Below are 20,689 nucleotides of genomic sequence, written 5' to 3' on the forward strand. Positions count from 1 at the left end.
GAGCAGCATTACCCGCAAATTCAAATCTCTCATGATTAAACTTTTGCATATGTTGTCTGTAAATAAATGACTTTTGTTGTGTGATACCTGTGAAATCATGTATTTGCTAATAAGAGAGTAACTTAACTTTCACAAAATTAAATACTCACTTAAATAAAGTGATTTACAGTATATCTTTGAGTGAAATATGATAAAGTGAAGCCCATGGTAAAGTGAACCCTTCACCGTAATAATCCATGAAATAGTGAAGCCGCTTTATACTTTGTTTTCAATTGATATTTCTTTGATAAATTTTTTATCAGTTTCTTTAACAATGTTCCTCCATACATACTAAAACAAAAAAAAATGATGTGGGGGTTGGGGGTGGGGGGAGGGGGGGTGTTGGGAGGCTTTACAATACCTTGGCCATGTTTAACTGAAACATAACTGAAGCATAACACTAGTTTCTTACTAATTAACTTTTTTCGACCAATTTTAGGTCACCTGAGACAAAGTCTCAAGTGACCTATTGCTGTCACCTTTTGTCCGTCATTGTGCATTGTAAACAATTTACATTTTCCGCTTCTTCTCAAGTACCAAAAAGCCCAGAGTGCTGATATTAAGCCTGTATCATGCTGGGATGAAGGACTACCAAGTTTGTTTAAGTGATGGACATTGACTCACTTTTCAAGGTCACAGATGTCAAATATCATAGAATTTTTGAACAACTTCTCAATAACCATGGTATTAGAGGCACCCTTAATTGTTAGTCAGAAAATAGTGAAATGCTTCACTTTACCATGTTTGTGGTAAAGTTAAGCCCACCTTCCTCACCCTAAATTTCCCCACCCCAGACAGTGAAGAAACATCAATTGAAAAATTATTAAGTGACTTCACTTTACCATGAGGGGTTAATTTCCCATTATGGTATTTTGACTTCGGTTCATTTCACCATGCTTCACAATTCCTTGTTACACTGGTGCTGATGACTGAACTCAGCTGGCATAAAGTGTTTACATAGGTTCCAATAACCTCCAGTTTTAGTCCTATCTTGTGTGAATTTTTTTTATTTGCATCAGTGAAATAAACCCTCTTTTCCAAAATAGTCTCTTTTAATCAATCTTTCATTATGCTGATCATGATGTTGTGTTTACTTGTGATAGAAAGAGATTAGAATTTTAATGAATTCATATTATCTTAGAAAATAGTAATATTCAGTGTGGTTACTGAGGGATGAAATTCGGCTTGATCTGAAACAATACCTGGTAGTTATTAACGTAGAACTTTATATTGCATAATTTGCAGATGTACAAGAAGGTATGCTTACTATATTTATACTCACAAATCAACAAAAAATCTTTAATAGTATAAAATATTTTAACAAAATTAAAAATATCGTACACAATTTAAAAATTATTAACTTCGTTTTATGTATTTTACTTTCCCGGTACATGTTTGGAGTCACTCTTTCTGGGTGATAAGAAAACTGTTCCGTTTCATAGCTCCTAGTGTCTAACTGTAAGCCTCCCTGTGTTTCATACCTTCTGATTTCCTTAATGTCCTCTCCTTTATTTTGTGCCTGAAAGGTTCCAGTTTTCTGTTGTGAAGGTATTCCTTTTTGTCTTTACTTTTGTCCCCTGTTCCTATTGTCTTTTTGTTTACTCTGCTGCTTAGGTTGTTTTGTTCTTTTGACTTCTATTCCTATTGTTTTGTTCTTTTGACTTCTGTTCCTTTTGTTTTGTTCTTTTGACTTCTGCTCCTATTGTTTTGTTCTTTTGACTTCTGTTCCTATTGTTTTGTTCTTTTGAAGTCTGTTCCTATTGTTTTGTTCTTTTGAAGTCTGTTCCTATTGTTTTGTTCTTTTGACTTCTGTTCCTATTGTTTTGTTCTTTTGACTTCTGTTCCTATTGTTTTGTTCTTTTGACTTCTGTTCCTATTGTTTTGTTCTTTTGACTTCTGTTCCTTTTGTTTTGTTCTTTTGACTTCTGTTCCTATTTTTTTTCTTTTGACTTCTGTTCCTATTTTTTTTCTTTTGACTTCTGTTCCTATTGTTTAGTTCTTTTGACTTCTGTTCCTATTTTTTTTCTTTTGACTGCTGTTCCTATTTTTTTTCTTTTGACTTCTGTTCCTATTTTTTTTTCTTTTGACTTCTGTTCCTATTTTTTTTCTTTTGACTTCTGTTCCTATTGTTTTGTTCTTTTGAAGTCTGTTCCTATTTTTTTTTCTTTTGACTTCTGTTCCTATTGTTTTGTTCTTTTGACTTCTGCTCCTATTGTTTTGTTCTTTTGACTTCTGTTCCTATTGTTTTGTTCTTTTGAAGTCTGTTCCTATTGTTTTGTTCTTTTGACTTCTGTTCCTATTTTTTTTTCTTTTGACTTCTGTTCCTATTTTTTTTCTTTTGACTTCTGTTCCTATTGTTTAGTTCTTTTGACTTCTGTTCCTATTGTTTAGTTCTTTTGACTTCTGTTCCTATTGTTTTGTTCTTTTGACTTCTGTTCCTTTGTTTTTTGTTGGTCTAGTACCTTTTCATTTGTTTTTGTGTTCACTTCATTCCTGTTGTTTTAATTTTTGACCTCTTTAGTTCCTATTTGTTTTTTTTTATCTGTATTGGTGTCGCATCATTTTCTGTTGAATCTGTGTTCCATTCTCCATTGATGCAAGAGGCTGTTTGCTTTTAATTGTTCATACCAAATAATCATAAAATTTTCATAGAGCTTTCACATGAATGCATGTCAGACCATTTCTGCAAAAACAATTTTTGGTCTGAATTTTCAAACTAGCTAGAAGATCCTGAATTTTCAAATCATTTATTAACATAATGATTCATCATTTGTTGTCTCCAATCTTCAACTTCCATGATTGATTTTTGAGTGAATATTGTAGTTGGCTTGTTATAAACACTAAATGATATGACAGAATTCCTCTTTGCCAGTAACTTAAAGTCATCAACCATCACTTTGAAGAGGAAGAAATTTTCTTGGTAAAAGAACAAGAAAGTCAGAAACTCAATACATACATGTATTATATTATTTTGTAATGATATAAACAACTGACAAAATGGCGGACTGGAGTGAAATGTACTTGCCTAATAAAATATCTATCTATCATTTATATGTTTATAAGAGATTAATCAATCAATGGTTGATGTTGACATAGAAAACAATCTCTCATGGTAATAGCACTAGACTATAAAATCTTGGTACCATCCCAACCCTTTGATTGTCCTCTCAGGCTGCTGTCATCACATCACAACATCCACAGCCGTAGTTTTTTGAAAAATTCACTGTGTGTATATGTTATCCCTCTATATAATGCCAACCCTTTTCGTAATGCCACTAGGCACAATGGTTCCCAGTATTTCATAAAATGACTTGTTGTTAACTTAGCTATATAACAAGAAGATTAATTAGAGACTTAGTGAAGAATTTGCTTTCCTGTTTACATACAACAAGATTTTGACACTTTTATCTATGTTTGTTTCTTTTTATAAATAGAGTTAATTCAGCTGAGTATTATCCCTCATGTTATAACGCCACAAACAAATTAATGTGTATGTAGCATCCTTAATATTGTTATCAAACTGCCCTTTAGTTTCATAGTTCTAATGATTTAATAAGTCTTTAACAAACCAAAATAACTGAGAAATAAAATATACTTACATTTGTACCAGTCAAAGTGTAGAATTTCTACTGACAGAGATGGTAATGAACTATTCCACTTACTGGCAGCAATGTTTTGGGTCTGTACTATTATTTTCAAGACTTTAAGTTTTAGAAGATAGATTGAAATGTAGATTAAGATGTATGTTTTGTCTGTATTTAGATATTTATATTTGTATGTTATTGTTGACTTATAGTACTGAGTGCTTTTGAAACTTGATATTAGTTCTATATTAATGCATTGGAAAATATTCTTCAAACAAAAGTTACATATAAAAAAATTACCATGTTGGTTTGTTTGTTCTGTTATATTTTAAAAGAAGGTTAGGTTGAAGAGATTAAGATAAAGCTACAGGTTGATAATTAACTTTACTTTGTAGCGGAGGACCGACTTAAGCGTCTTACAGATGACTTGATGGGCACAGAGAGGAAGCTGCTTCAGGCCACCAAAGACCTCAAACGTATGGGGGACATCACAGAGAAGGATGATGTCAAGGTGCAGCTTCGTCAGAGAATGGCAAAGAAAATGCAACTGGTTGGTATAATCTTATCTTACAATGACATCTATATTGTGTTGTTGTGTAACAGGTATTGTGTTGTGTATTGTCTATGCTTTGTGGTATGTCTCTTGTATATTATCTTTATGTATGTTACATTAAGTGGAAATCAGCTGTGTGTTTTATCAATAATAGCTTTTGTATATCAGTTACCTGATAGAAAATTGGTTACAGGTACAACATGTCCTAAAATAACCATAGATGTTGATAGGATGCTAAAGAAAATAAAACCAAACCATGTAATTGCTATCATTCACACTGAAATTATCAATTCATAAGTACATTATGTTTTGACTTTTCACAAAACCTGTGTTATCTCCCTTTGTCATCCCAGTGATTAGCATAAAAATTTATGATCCTGTAAAGTTGAAATGGTCAACAATTGTTTATGGTGTTTACCTAATTTATAACATTGACCATACCACACTTTGTTTCCCTTCTCATTGTAATGGAATCTTCATTGCGTTAGAAAATGGACTTGTCCATTATTGTTTTTGGGGTTGTTCACCAAATGTTTGTAAATGTACTACAAGTATGCATGAATATTTACATGTAAGTTTGTAAGAGCTCTATGGAGAAATGTCTGTACAATAATTATACTTAGGATGTTCCAAGTTCCCTTCACACAGAGTGGTTTTCCTGTATATGACTTTTGTATCTCAAAGGTAAGTTGTTATACAGAAGTCATCACACTTTCTTGAAATCTGACTTTCTGGAAAGTGGAGTTTTTGATACTGCCCTGTGAATATTTATCTATGAAAAATAGTTATCAGAGTTTATAGTGAATAATTGAAGTTTACATGTAAACTATCAAAATTCATTCTTGAGGAGGTAATTTTAACATAGACAAATTAGTCTAAGAAGGTAATTTTACTATCAAAATTAGTCCTAAGGAGGTGGGAGTGTTGTTTGTTTATTACTTAAAGCATAATTTGAAACCCTTCAAGTCATGATATTGACAAAAAGCTGATAACAATTTTCGTAGAAGCCATAATAATTTTCCCTAATGGTTTATCATGTAACATTTATTTATAGTAAGTATTGTAGGATTGACCTGCAGGTTTACCTACCACTGAGACAGTGTTAGGGAGAGAAGGGGTATTTTCTCACTGCCCACTGCTGGAGTGTACTAGAGTTAACATTTGTTTGTCAGGAGTGGTTACATTTTATCTGCATTGATTGTTTGTAGGTTAATGACCTGAAGGACAGTGCCACCCAGATAGAAGATGAGATTGAGAAGACAGTAAAAAGTATGCATGACAGTAAGGTAGACGTAGCCAGACTTAAGGGTCAGCTTGACCGCCTGGACAGCAAGGATCCAAAATATGTAAGCTCCAGCTCAGGGTGTCTGAATATGTTAACTTTTTTATATCTATAAAATAAAAAATGACATGGTACTTGTTAGACAAGCGATGATCAATAGTAAATAAATCACAATTTTGTCACTTATAACATTCACAGAAAAATAAAGCAACTTTTGTATCGCTTTGATCTAAGTTTTCCTTTTTCAAAAGTTGACTGCTAATAAAGCTTGTGTCATGACACCATCTTCAAATTTTCCAAAGGTTGTTAATGTGTGAGGATTTTCTTTAAATGTCCTATACTGAATGTATTGTGTGTATGTTGTAAAATATCCAGCAAAGTTTTTGTAAAAATGATATTATTATTGGACAACAGAGGAAAGTGTATGCTGAAATGGTGGACAAGGAACAACAGATCAGTGAGAGTAACCAGATGTATGGACAGTTACAGCAGCAACTGGAAGTCATGTTGGACACCATTGCCAAGGAAACTGCTGACATAAAAAAACTGGAACAGCAGCTTAATGATGGTAAGGGTTACACATAAGGTTTCCGAGTTTAACATCTACCAAGGTCTATGTTGGCCTAGAAAATATACTGCTGCCTTTGTGGTGTAACCAGTGACTTATTTCAATCACTAAAGTGAAAAAAACAAAATTATAAAACTTTGGCTGTCCATTCTTGTTCTTTTCAATAAGTAGTAAAGTCCTCTTAGCTGGGACTGTAACACTGAAGGTATAAAGTGATAAATTTGGAAAAAAAAAATTGATTGATGAGTTATCTTCTCCAGTTCTATTTATACATATAATGATATGTAAAGTTATATGACTGTTGATGGTTTCCAGACCAAATAGATGCCAATGAGTCACTGCGTACAGAGCTGGATGAGATCGTAGGGGGTTTACAAGGTTATTTGTCGAATGTCAAGCAGCAAGGCCTCCGTCGCCAGCGTGATTTTGACTCAGTTTTGGGAGAAAAGACACGTCTTGAACAGAAAGTTTCTCAACTGGAACAGGAGCTTGGTGTACTAGATGCAGAGGCTGGAAACTACAAAGCTATGGAAAAGGTATTAAATACTGATCTGTAAAGCATAAATAGAGGATCTGAACTTGTACTGAGTAAAACTCAGACACAATAACAACACTGACCTTCTACTCAGTATCTCAAATACTCATTAAACATCCTCATCAAATTCATCTTCATTCACATTCATATTTAATATAGTTATTGTCGCTAAATATTTACCACATACATATTAATTATACAACAGTTTTTTTTTATACTTCTTTAATATCAAGGTATAATATTGCATATCAATTTATCATCCCTTTAAATCAGTTATTTAACAAACCACAGGCTCCTTACATTCTCGAATACCTCCTATGGGCCATATCTGTCAGAGCAAAGATATTTTACATTTTGATAAAAACCACGGCAAAGAAGCACTTCATTACGTGTATGTTATGTCGTGTGTTGTGCACTTTTAGAATTAAATTTAGATCTTGTTTTAATCAGATTGCCTGTTTTACAATTAAGATTGGAGAGAATGCAATGTGACATAATTTATTTGGGCTGAAATTTTGCTGAAAAAAGATATGACTTCTATACTAAAGTGGTTATGGAGAACAATGTGTTAATGGTGTGTTTTCTGGTAAAATTGAGCTAAACTGAAGTTTGACTGTATTTTGTATAAAAGACATGTTGGTATATGTTCATATAGCAGAAGTAAATGTACACTATTTGTGATATTGACAGCGGCTAATAGAGATGGAACAAAACCTGAGTGACACACAAAATCTCAATAAAACACTGGAGGACCAGTTACACCGAACTCGCGCCAAGGATGCTGAATACCAAGACCAGATGGAAAACACTTCTGCAGAACTTGTAGACCTCAAGCGTGCACTCAAGGAGGCAGGCAGGAAAGCGCAGGTAATAAGTTAAAGGTTATAGGTCAATATTAAAGTTTATAGGTCAAAGAGGTAATGCTATTCTGTTACATGAATAAAGTTGAAAGTTATTAATACTAAAGTGAAGACTACAAAAAAGCGATTTTAAGGACATATCATGTAGAAGAGGTCAAGTTGTTAATTCAGGTAAAAATGCTCTGCAGATATTCTTTATTTACTTGTGCAAAATGTGGGAATAGAAGGATCAAATGTCAGTTTATCATGCATAAACTTATGATTTATGGAAGTTCATAATTTTTTAATGCTGTATAATTTCATTATTTCAGTATGACAAACAGGCAATTGAATCACAGTTGAAAATTGAGAAGGAACGTGCTTCAAAAGCACTACAGCAGGCAAATGTGGCATCAGCAGTAGATGAGGAAAATAGGCGACTACAACACCAGTTGGAAGCTATCAAGGTAAGATGATACACTGGTCATTTATCTAGGAAATGTTTTCTTGTCATTTACGGAGACTTTCCTCAAGTTTTGATCTTAAAGTATTATGTAAGACTTTCTCTTGCTTTATACAAAATTTATGATGTAATATTCAAATTATTTCATCAAGTTGTTCAGACCACACAAAAACATTGAATAACACTGATCTACTTCATAATAGATAAAATGAAATGTATGAGCCTCAATGATTATTACTCAGACCAGGTCTGAAAATCTTCAAGTCCTTGATTGTGAAATGAAGTTTACTTAAAGAAAGTTGGATGTAAGATTTATTTGTTATGATTAAATTTTAGGCACAGAATCTGTCATATAAGGAACAACTAGAAGGTGAAAGACAGTCACGAATGCGAGAAACAATGCCACATAATGAGATCAGAAAGAGGCTAAAAGATTTGTCACATTGTGTTAAATCAGGCAAGGTAAGAAATAACATTGCTTCTCATTTTCATGTGATATTTTTTTTCTCATTTCTGTCGAAAAAATGAAATGACATTTCCTTAATTGTCAAAAATATTTAATTGTACAGATGATTTATAGATGTTATGTATGTTTTTGTATTTTTTTATCATTGTTTAAACTGACATGGATATGAATTCTTGCAGACAAATGTCGAGCCTCACGATGACAGAGATTATCTGGGTAAAACTTTCAGAGATCTTCAGCAGTTTATGTCTGACAAAGTTAACAAGAGTTTTAGGGATGCAGATGATGCTAAGAAGAGGACTGACAAAGTAGGTTTTCTAATTGCTACCATTAAAGCATAAACATCATTCTGATTTTTACCATGTTTTGGGCTCATGAAAATTAAATCATGTGCAATTTTGATGAGGTAAATACATTGTTAATACCACAAAGAGTTATTAAAAGTATATTTAAATTATCCTCCTGCCTTTCAGGAAATCAAATACTAGGATTGAAAAATAGACTTTGTTGAGAAATAAACAGAATCATATAAAAGAGTTTTGTCTTACTGCAATGAACATGTAATTCTATGATTAAGGATTTGACCTGTATTGAATTTATTTTTAGGCGGACGCAGAAATACAAGCATTAAGAGAAAGCCTTACAAAAGCAGAAAATAAGATGGTTAAACGTGATGACAAAAACAAGGACAAGGAGAATAAGGTAAGTAATTATTTCTGAGAAAGGCAGTTTTTATCAGTGTTGATGGGAATGATGTTATAGGGCTGCAGTGTACTTATTACTGATATAATTGGAAAACATTGAACTGGAAACTGGTTTTAAAATCATTTTTATGATGTCAATTTTCTCATGAGATGTAGTAAGTTTAAGGGTTGGTTTATTATAGGATAATCAAATAGCAATGCTTTATAACTTTTTGGAACAGTAATGTACTTGGGTGGGCTTATTGCCTGAAAAGTACAGTGTATGGTGTTTTTTATTATATATATTGCTGAGTAACTGCTATGTAGCGAGTGATCTTATGACAACTGTGACGTTTGTAGCTCCAGGCTGAGAGGAAGGCCAATGAAGATGAGATGAAGAGGATGCAGAATGAGATACAGAAACTGAAGGCCAAGCTCAAGGAAACTATTGAACGGGCAGCTCAAGGTCGTCCTGTTACCAAGATTGTGTACCGCCCTGAGTCCGAGTCAGACCGGAGCTCAATGAACTCCGAGGAGAAGGCTTTGTTTGATGAACTACAGCGAGAGCTGCTGGAGCTGCGACGTAACATGAGGAACAAGGAGGAGGAAAATGCACGCAAGGTGAATGTTCTGACAGCTTGTGTCGGTAATAGATTGTCTCTTATTCTCCACAAGATTTTTATATTGTTCTAGGCAAGTTTATAATGATGGCACAAATGGCACAAGTATGATTAGATGCATCAGTTTTTCTTATGTAAGGAAGAATATGTAGTTTATCTTTCTAGGGTTTCATTTGCAGTAAGCTGTAAGTATTACTTCAGTGATTAGATTTCTTTTGTACTAACATTTTATTGAAATTCTGGAAGTTTGCATAAAATACTGTAGACTCTGGAATTTTGTATCAAATAAACATTGTGAAAGTACATATCAGAATAATCCTGGGAATGTTTCGTGGTTTTGAATTACTCAGTAATAACCTTGATGTTTTAGTTGGTTGACATGGAATCTGAGGCAGCCATGATGGAACAAGCGCTGAGGGACCAGGAGAGGGAGTATGAAAAAGAACTTGCCTTTACTCGTGATGAACTAGAAGACCAGAAGGTAATTTGTCATTATTTCAAAATCTGTCACATAAGCTCCAAAAAACATTTATAAACTTTTCACCATAATGATGAGTTTAAAACAAAGGTGTTTACCGATTTCTGTTTTGCAGTACCTATTTCTTCCTGAAGTTTCAGGGAAAAAAAGAAAAAGAAAAAAAAATCTGGAAATCCTTTAATTTTACCATTAAGCTGTCATTTTCTCCATTGCCTTTATTGTATTGATACTGTAGCTGACAATGTTATTTAAGGGAGAGAGATATGTGTATGATTCAAATCTAAGTCTTGCTAACAGTAAAATTGATAGAAACAGAATTCTGTTATTTGTATCTTAATTCATGTTGATTATTTGTGGAATGTAGGAGAAACAGGAGGCACGAATGCAGGTGATAGGTCAGGATTTGGAACAGGCACAGGTTGTAGCAAACCAACTGCGACAGTGTCTGGACGAGAGGGATAAACAACTGGCAAGCGAAGTTCAGACAACGAATATGTCTAATCAGATGATGAGTAAGTTCAAGTTGTCTCCCTTTGGTTTAAATCTCTTTTCTGTAATGAAGGGTATTTACATGTAAACAATTTGTGTTGTCAAATCAGTTAACATTAACTACATCTTTAAAACTTGAAAATTATATTCTGTTGGTGTGACGGTATAAAAACAATACCAAAACTTAATTGTAATATATGTAAAGTCATCAGATATGGAATATCATGATTGCTGTAATGATCTAGCATCAGTTAGCACTGTCTCAATTATTTCCAGAGGAAAATACGAAATGGAGAGGTAATTAGATATCCAATGTTAGAATCCACAAATCTAGTAGACGAAAATCCGTCGGGAATTTTGTAAATTTATTTCTTTTTACTTTAGACTTAAGTAAATGTAGAATTAATATATCCTAGTGTAGTTCTTTTATTTCATATGTTAAAGACTCTAACATGGGTACTAATATTCTAAGAAAGTAAGGCTTGTTATTTAAAAACACTCTAAACTTGGAAATGTAAAGGATGTAGGTATATTGAGTAATAAGTTTGACTTATATAGGTCACTTACAAAGGGTGAGGGGTGATGGGTGGGGTCAGATTGGAGGGCGGGGTCGGCTTGAATAATAAGATTATTTGTCCCTCAAAAGTTTTGTCTCCAAAAATTCTTGAAATTAAGAAAGGTGGCATTACTTTGTGTCAATTCAACATTTTTGAAGTGACTAGATCAAAGGTTAGGGACATTTCATTTGTTTTTATTTTTAGTATGAACTGGTAAATAGTTGGTTTGGAAATTATGAAAGTCAGATGCTCAGTGAGTCATTTTCTGGAGCGTCTAAGTCATTATAGGAGTACAGAATGTCTGTGATCAGTTGTGTATATATATCCTCTTTGTAATGTTTATTTAGAGGGTTTCCATGTCAAGTCAGGTAAGAAAATGTACCCCATGTCCATTCAGTAAGCACCAGTCTACAGCATTGCACAATTAACCAAACATCCCTTTAATCTACCCACAATATACTGATATGTCATCAAATATTTTCTTTTACTTCAAGTAAAATAAGACAATGAATGATAAATAAATAAACAGAAATTTAAGGATTTTTTTAATTTTTGCAGTATTTCCAGTGAGAAAAAAATTAAACTGAAACCATATAAATATTTCTTATAAATATGAGAGAGAGTTTTGACTATTTAATATATTACAAAAATCCTCATCTTTGTGGCCTTAGTCCTGAATTATAGCTGAAAAAATTGACTCCAATAAAGAATGCTATATATGCATGTACTATATATGTTTTTGTTAAATAAACACATATTTTTAGTATATTCATTTTAATGGTATCAGCTTTTTCTTTATTTGGATATCAAAGTTTTTTCCAGAAAAGGAAAATGCTATGGAATATTTTCTATGTCAGAATACAAACTCATTTTCAAGATGACTACCATTAAAATTGACCATCAAAAGGATTTAGTAGCAAACAGCTTCGCATGATTAGCCTAGAGAAATGTCAAACATTAACTGATGTAATACATGATCACTCGATCTCAATTAAATGATTTTTTTATGTTAGAGTAATGTTAAACTTTAAAACTGAGATTAGCCAACACTCAGGTTTGATAACTTGAGAATTGGCTGTACTTTACACTTTGTTTAAGCTATGTTATAATTTGAGAGGTGTCTGTTCTTGTATACATGTTTAAGGTATTTAATAATTCTATTTTCTATTCATATTTGTGTGTGCCTGACCATGATTTACACAGGTCTGAAACCCCATTTCCTACTGTGTAAAGTCTCACAACTTGGATGTGCACTAAATTTCAAACAAATCAATCTCTGGTTTTATTGTTATGTATGAACTGATAATGGATTGAATTCCTTGGTGTGGACGTTACAGAGAGTGGGTGTGGCATTGTGAGCATTACACTATTACACTGTGGGTGTAAAAGGTGCTATCATTGCACCAGTTAGTCACACACATTTGTCATTGGTAAAACTACACAAAAAATATGGTAATTTGTTTTGTTGATCTTTAAACAATATAAAACCATTCTGTAGTCTGTTCTAAAATTTAGGTATAGATTGAAACATTTTAAGGAAATGCTTAACACCTGTTTGGATTTTTGTATATTTTTGTCCTGTATAAGAGGTGACAAAGTGACAAGCATTTGTCCTAGTAAGGATAGATAATTTATACTACTCAGGTTCACTGATTGTTTCTGTCTTGTCTCACAGCTGCCCAAGAAGATGAGCTGGCACGCCTGTATGAGATACTGGATGCCCAGAGGGACGAGATTGAGCATCTGAACGGGATGTTGGACCAGATGTACAGTAGCCCACGTGGACCTGGTAAAACTTTCACACACATTCTGAAGAAGTGCCAATAAATCAAAAACAACACAGAAACCTGTTAAACTCATTTCTTACATTTTTGAAACAGAAGAAAATATGAATTTTATAAAAACTACAGGGATAATATAAAAAAAAATCTGATATCATCACTGGTGATGATATAACATTTCTAGTGAAGATATGTGTTTTCGAGTTGTGACCAATCAGAACAATGATTTAATACCGGTATTTATTTATGATTTATTGCTTTGAAATTCACTGATTTTGTTCCGAGACAAATAAAATGCAGATGGGTTATGTGGTGTTTTCACCAAATATTTGCTGTGCACACGGCTGGTTTTCTTAAATTCATACCTGTTACAGTTTGGCAGGGATTCCTTTCATAGAGAGCAATATAGAACTGTAGGATGCTGTGCATAGTGGTCAATAAAAATGTAATATCAAACCATTTGACATCAAAGAATGTTGCCCTTTTTCATGACGGATTTGGTTTGGATTGACTTTTTGCTTAATCTTTCTGCGTTATAAATATAATGAAAAGAAAATTTTGACTTTTTCCATTGAATGCCATATATATTTTGCTTGTATGGCAGAAGATATTGAATAATATTTTTTACTTGTGCCTTTTCACTTGTGGAAAATATGTTTATTCTGTCATACTCGCGAAATATATATATATGATGACAAATACCGGGTAGGAAACCATTTAATATCCTCTTTATAAAGTTGAAAAAAGGCAACAGTTACCACAAAAGTTATTCAGAATCTGTTGAAAGCTGTAAGCATAGAATCGGGTGAAACACAAAATTTTCAGCCTCTAACAAGTTTCTGTAGACTTTCCAGAACAGGATTTTGGTGAATATTTGCAGTCTATATTATCAAATATCATACTTTCTTTCAGTTCTGAGAATGGACAATAAATGTTTATATTTTTTGTCATTGTATTTGTCAGTTAACCCTGGTTTCGATGATGGTCTGTGGAAGTTACGTCAGGAAGTAAATCGGCTGAAGGAAACTCTTGCCATGCAGTCTGCCTACATACAGACAATGCCTAACCCCCTAAGCTCGGCCGGTACCCAGGTTCAGACAGACATTCCACCAGAACCAGGGTTTAATCAGGTATGTTTGTAGTGGATAAGTACAAATATTGATGGATATTGAAAATGTTTAAGATTTTTTGTTAAGGTTATCCAAAGAATTTTTCTAAAAAAAGAATAATGAAATAAATGATTCAGACTGGTGAGGCCTTCAGAGACAAGAAATTTTCAGATGACAGAAGTATGATTTAGACTGGTGAGGCCTTCAGAGACAAGAAATTTTCAGATGACAGAGGTATGATTTAGACTGGTGAGGCCTCAGAGAGGGCCGTTAGATTTATGTTGAAGAGGAATCAAGAGTAATAAAGTGTAAGGCCTAAGAACAGGAAAACAGTGGTTTAGGGTTATTGTGTTCTTCTTACAGAATGTTTATCCTAGCCAGGCAGCTGGTCCAGTGCCCCGACTACAACTGGGTACCCAGCCTGGGGTACCTGTGTCAGTGATGCCAACCTCTCCACATAGAACAAATCTGGTAAGTAACCATATCAATATACAACTTTTGTGTAATTTATTTATAGTAAAACTTTATTATGGTGCTACCATATTTCCTGCATAGTGCTGACAGTATAAAGAGGTTTGGTGCTATACTGAAATAGACTTACAAAGGGTATTTAGACTTAGCAAGTCAGCATGTAAAGTGAAGGTCAGTGAAATTGATTTCTTATTTACAAATGAAATTTTAGAAGTTTTAATTAACCTCTGCCAAAAAGATGCACCTTTTGAAATAAATGAAAAGTGGTTTACATTATTCAGTTTAAATTTGTATTATAATTGTTAGGGCCCTATAGTAATCAGCTGTCTGTCTGTGCTTGCTTGGGGTATGTAGCTTTTCATCTCCCAAGGTTAAAGGTCAAGGCCATTGTTGATAGAAAATCAGTTAATGCACAATATCTTGAGTTGTATTGGGCCACATGCACTCAGACGTTATCCAGTATTACCTCAAAGGAAGTGCTAGTTTGATTTAGCTTCTCAGCATCAAAGGTCAAAGGTGATTGCCACTTAATCTAAGTACCGTAATTAATTTCTACCATGTGACTTGGACAATGTACAATGTGTCTTTTTTTCAGGGGACCGCCTACTCACAGCCAACTTCCTACATGCCTTCCATGGGGGCAGTCCCTGGGGTACAGTCAGGCTATGCCAGTGATCCCCAGCAGCAGCAGACCCGCGTGTCCTCTGCAAGGGAGAGTAGTCACAGGCCACGTTCAGAGGATGCCAGGCCCGGTCACCGGTCTCGAAGGGACAGAGGTTAATATCTAGTGATGATATATTATGATATGTTGTTTTGTGGAGACAGTTGGAAAATAGATAATAATAAACAATAAACTTATATACTATCTTGGAAACTTACAATACATCAATCGTTTGAAACACAATGTTTGTGTAGATTTTTTTCTAACTTTTTTGTCTTTTCGACATAAAATATTTTATGAATATGTTAAATAGATTTATAAAAGTTAGTTTAAAAAGAATCACCTTAAAAGTAAAGTCACTTTCCATTATTATATCACTTATACAGAAGGACCAAGTGAACTTATGCTGTGGTGCTGTGTCCACTGTCAGTTGGCTATCTGGCATTAACTTTTTACTTTCAACAATGTTTCAGTAACCAAGAGGCTAATAATTACTGTGTTAAGCTGAAAGATTTCTGTGATGAATCCAAATAAACTTTAGGAAAAGGAATTAACTTGACTCATATTCTATTATCAAATCTGTTCAATCACTCTGACAACTTCTTATTTACTAAAAGGCCTAGAATCACGATATTTGACTGGTAGGTACCTGAGAATAACCTTAATAATGTTTGTGTAAAGAAATGACTTTGACTCATATTCAAGGTCACAGGAATACTAGTTGTTTGAAATAAACACTCAAATGGCTTCACCTTCTCATAAATTCCATTCCCTTTATTAATCCACAACAGGATTCATCAGTTGTTCACAAATTGTGTTTACCTTACAGTGTAAGCATGCCATTTAAAATTTTTTTTTTTCAAAATGGATTTAATCCACTGCATTTGCAAAAAAATATACTGAATGGAGGCTGTCATGGCCTCTAGTAATTTTTCTTAATTTTTGAAATAATTGATTATTTTCTGTCAGTTCTGATTTCTAACTTAGCTTATAGTTCTTCAACACTTATCTCCTGTAAAGGAATTTTTTTTAAGGAAACATAGCGTTGAATTAAAAAAAATTGTGTTGCTGGTCGTTTATTGGTGATGATAATTTTGGTGATTTGCTGGGCAATAACATATGATTGCAAAAAGTACACCAGTAGGAAAAAAAAAGATAGCTTTACTGACTGATATTTCAGCAACCAGGAAATTGAAACTTGACCTTGGAACATTATTTGCTAAAATTAGATATATTTTTATAATTTGTATTCAGGTTGCAAAACTTTGATAGCTTGAAATTGAAATCTCTTGTTTTAAGTGAAAATTGTGAAAAGTTTGACCAAAGAAAATAACTGCTCTATGGTAACTATAAACTGTATATCTTCAGGTGAAGATGATAGAATGAGCCAAAGAAGCCACAGAAGCCACCGTAGTCATGGCAGCAGTAAAGGCCGCAGTGGCCGCCATCATGATAAGGATAGACGACGACAGCACTCATCATCCGCAGTCCAAAATACAGCATTTGAACCTGTACAGCGCCCTCAGGTGTATCGGCCAGTACAGGGAGGAAGTGCTGCCTCAAACATGCCAAGTAGTGTCCCTGGTGGTGTTGTTGGAGGTGTACCAGGTGGTGTTGTTGGTGGTGTACCAGGTGGTGTCATTGGTGGTGTACCAGGTGGTGTCGTTGGTGGTGTACCAGGTGGTGTCATTGGTGGTGTACCAGGTGGTGTTGTTGGTGGTGTACCAGGTGGTGTACCTGTGCCAGGAACCTCAGGCCAGTATTTCCCAGCAGGAATTCCAGGTCAGAACATGCCAATCGCAGCTCAGACAAATATTGGTGGTGGCCCAACCACAGAGGGATATCAGGCCCCTTACCCAGGTCGAGGTGTACAGCTTGGCCCAGGGGGTACTTCTCGAGGGGTCCAACCATCAGGACAACGCCATATACGGGGCCTTACTGCAGATCCCATTCCCCAGAGTGGAGGAACTGGAAGCCAGACACCTGGACACACCTCAACTCAGACTAGTGGTGCCCCCTCAATAGTGATGGCCCCACCATATAACATAGGAGCACAAACTTACATACCAGTTGCAGCCACTCCTGCACAAAACGTGCCCTACAACAGCAGCAGGGTGTTCTTACCTGCCTATTCAACTTCCACAGATCGCCCTGGTGGCCGGATATACTATCCTCAGGGTGGAAGAATTCCTGCAGGTGGTTCTGGGGGTGGAGGTGCACCACCTCCCCCTCCACCACCTCCTCCTCCTGCACCAACACAGTATGTACCAGGGTCACCAGGGCCAAAAGTGACTTTCCTTCCAGTAACTCCCATGGCTACTGGAACACCAGTGAAACATTCTAGAGTCAACGCTTCTCTCAGTGCACCACCAAGTCCAATATGTAAGTAAAAGCACCTAATTTTTATAAAACCAGGTCATGATTGTTATAAAGGGTTGGACAGACCAAGGGAAATTCATATAGAGGTGGACAGGTCACAGGAGATTTGTAAAGGGTTGGACAAGGTAAGGGATATTTAAGTAATAATGGACAGGTCACAGGAGATTTGTAAAGGGTTGGACAAGGTAAGGGATATTTAAGTAATAATGGACAGGTCACAGGAGATTTGTAAAGGGTTGGACAAGGTAAGGGATATTTAAGTAATAATGGACAGGTCACAGGAGATTTGTAAAGGGTTGGACAAGGTAAGGGATATTTAAGTAATAATGGACAGGTCACAGGAGATTTGTAAAGGGTTGGACAAGGTAAGGGATATTTAAGTAATAATGGACAGGTCACAGGAGATTTGTAAAGGGTTGGACAAGGTAAGGGATATTTAAGTAATAATGGACAGGTCACAGGAGATTTGTAAAGGGTTGGACAGGGCAAGGGAGATTTATGTAATAATGGACAGGTCACAGGAGATTTGTAAAGGGTTGGACAGGGCAAGGGATATTTATGTAATAATGGACAAGTCACAGGAAATTTGTAAAGGGTTGGACATGGCAGAGGATATTTATGTAATAATGGACAAGTCACAGGAAATTTGTAAAGGGTTGGACAAGGTAAGGGATATTTAAGTAATAATGGACAGGTCACAGGAGATTTGTAAAGGGTTGGACAAGGTAAGGGATATTTAAGTAATAATGGACAGGTCACAGGAGATTTGTAAAGGGTTGGACAGGGCAAGGGATATTTATGTAATAATGGACAGGTCACAGGAGATTTGTAAAGGGTTGGACAGGGCAAGGGATATTTATGTAATAATGGACAAGTCACAGGAAATTTGTAAAGGGTTGGACATGGCAGAGGATATTTATGTAATAATGGACAAGTCACAGGAAATTTGTAAAGGGTTGGACAAGGCAAGGGAGATTTATGTAAAAATGACAGGTCACAGGAAATTGATATGGGGTTCGACTTATCACAGGAGGTTTATATAATGTTGGTCAGGCCATAGGAGATTTATAGAGGGTTGGATAAGTCAAGGGAGATTTATAAAGGAAAGGACAGGTCACAGAAGATTGTCTGGTCATACTTTCTTCAGTCTGGGTATGAATTGGCCTTCGCAGACTTCCACGCAATAAAGGTGTATACAGGAATCTGTCTAACAGTGTCTTTCTGTTGAAAAAAGTTTGTCTGGATATTGCCTCCTAAATTTATCAACTAATTTCAGTGAAACTACACTGGAATGTTTGGGACCATATATTGATGTGAATGCAGGTTTTTTTTTCAGCAGGAATCTCGGTTTTCATGGTAACCAGGTCTCAATTCACAGGTTTCCTTAATTTTCTTGAACTTAGGAACCGATTTCAATGAAACTATATAGAAAATTTAAAATTCAAAATCATACATGAGGTTGCTGGATCTTGAGCTGAAACAATTGTTGTATAAACCCTTTGCATCAGGGGATGACATAATTATTTCTTGATCATTGACGTGGATGTCATCACCATGTTAAACCAAAGTTATGGGTTCACTTAATAAGGTAACAGGACAAGTGCTAGGGAAAAAAGTTGACATGTAGTGTTGTATATATGACATGAATTAGAAAAAAAAATGACCCTGAAATGCCTTTCTATACAGTTTGTCAGTACATCCCAGATACAATGTACCCAACACAAAAGATTTACAACTTTGTAATGTTCATGGTATTGGTGTCACCAAGATATATTATCGAGCTCGTATCAAGATGTTGTGTGTAAATATTGGATATTCACAGAACTTCTGCCTATTTTATTTAATCCAAGCTGACAATTCAAAGACATTTATTTAAAGAATTTATCAATTAAGTTGATATCAAGAGTAAAAAGATTTTATTTGGATTTTTCAGTATCCATTTTTACTACCTTTTTTTTATGCATTTTTGAATGCTTGAAATAAATCTTAAGTTGAGATTTAAGCCATGTTCTTTTTTCAAATTAAGAAAAAAAGAATAAGTATAGGTGTCTATTGGCAGTTTGAAATGGAGATAGAATGTATTGGTGTTCTAGATATTAAGCTTAGGATAGAGGTATGTGATTTGATTAAAAGATCTTGTGCTTGTTAAAAGGAAATATAGATTTGATTGAATTGGATTTGTGAAGTAATCAACTGACTTATATGTGTTTTAGCAAAAGTGACAAGTTTTGCATCTCATTAGACTGAGTCGATTGAACGTAATTATAAAAAAATACCAGGAAATCAAGACCTATTGATTCTTGTTTTTCCCTCTTTAGGCTTACATCTCTGTACTGACAGGTTAGTGAAGGAAATCAATAGAGAACACTCAGTGTGGTGTATGGAATATGGAATGCTTTTGTTTTTTAATGGGAAACCTGTGTACAGTATGGAAGTTCTGTCATTTGCCACTTTGTCAGCTTGAAAAAGTTTCTAAGTCAAAAACAGGTTTATGTTACAAAACCATTTTCCATTGGGACTGTAATTTGTTTGGTCCTTTTTCTTTTAACTATATTTTCCAGGCTGCATCATAATAGATTTTCATGTGGCTTTTTAGGATGTGCTGGTGTTAAACTGATTAGATTTGACAGGACAATGGTGTACGGAAAATCAATAAAAAAAACATGAATGGTGACATGATAGCTTTGTGAATGTCATGTATAATTAATTGATATCTGTGTGTACATGTTTGTTGACGTGCATTAGGTTGATGAGCTGATTGTTAAGTATATTCTAAAGAAGAACAGGTTGTTCCAAGACTCTTTCATTTAGTATATATGAAATGTTAAAAACTTTCTGGAGTTGTGAAATCTATAGTGTTATGGCTTTTATGATAGTGAAAGATGCATCCAAAAAATCCAATTAGCTTCTCTGTCACATTTACCTGCGTATACATCACATAGGTGCCCGCCTGTCCGACTGACTTTTAAATTTTTGTTCGGACATGTTTTGGTCACATGACTTGCTGTTTGACATTGTGCAGATCAGAAGCCAGTCAATAGGCTTGAGTATTCTATTATCCTGTATTGTTAGCACTGTAGTACCTATACACGCTACCCTGGCTAAATACCAGTAATATGTCGCCTTAGCCTT

General features: G+C 34.7%; 1 protein-coding gene across 1 annotated transcript in view; it reads left to right on the plus strand.

Moving 5' to 3' along the window:
- LOC132550721 (centriolin-like) overlaps positions 1–20,689 on the plus strand; it is a 75,129-nt gene that overhangs the window by 21,457 nt on the left and 32,983 nt on the right. Inside the window, exons 9-28 of the mRNA XM_060214812.1 lie at positions 1,285–1,296; positions 4,019–4,173; positions 5,385–5,522; positions 5,873–6,026; positions 6,342–6,562; positions 7,252–7,428; positions 7,733–7,867; positions 8,200–8,325; positions 8,509–8,637; positions 8,936–9,031; positions 9,373–9,633; positions 10,003–10,113; positions 10,475–10,622; positions 11,504–11,524; positions 12,832–12,945; positions 13,901–14,067; positions 14,410–14,517; positions 15,113–15,293; positions 16,547–16,798; positions 16,907–17,560. Coding sequence (XP_060070795.1) covers positions 1,285–1,296; positions 4,019–4,173; positions 5,385–5,522; positions 5,873–6,026; positions 6,342–6,562; positions 7,252–7,428; positions 7,733–7,867; positions 8,200–8,325; positions 8,509–8,637; positions 8,936–9,031; positions 9,373–9,633; positions 10,003–10,113; positions 10,475–10,622; positions 11,504–11,524; positions 12,832–12,945; positions 13,901–14,067; positions 14,410–14,517; positions 15,113–15,293; positions 16,547–16,798; positions 16,907–17,560 — 3,360 coding nt within the window. The remainder of the gene's footprint in view (positions 1–1,284; positions 1,297–4,018; positions 4,174–5,384; positions 5,523–5,872; positions 6,027–6,341; positions 6,563–7,251; positions 7,429–7,732; positions 7,868–8,199; positions 8,326–8,508; positions 8,638–8,935; positions 9,032–9,372; positions 9,634–10,002; positions 10,114–10,474; positions 10,623–11,503; positions 11,525–12,831; positions 12,946–13,900; positions 14,068–14,409; positions 14,518–15,112; positions 15,294–16,546; positions 16,799–16,906; positions 17,561–20,689) is intronic.

This window comes from Ylistrum balloti, unplaced genomic scaffold (assembly GCF_031769215.1).
Source record: "Ylistrum balloti isolate Yb309-2 unplaced genomic scaffold, AGI_CSIRO_Ybal_v1 Utg370142, whole genome shotgun sequence".
NCBI lineage: Eukaryota > Metazoa > Mollusca > Bivalvia > Pectinida > Pectinidae > Ylistrum > Ylistrum balloti.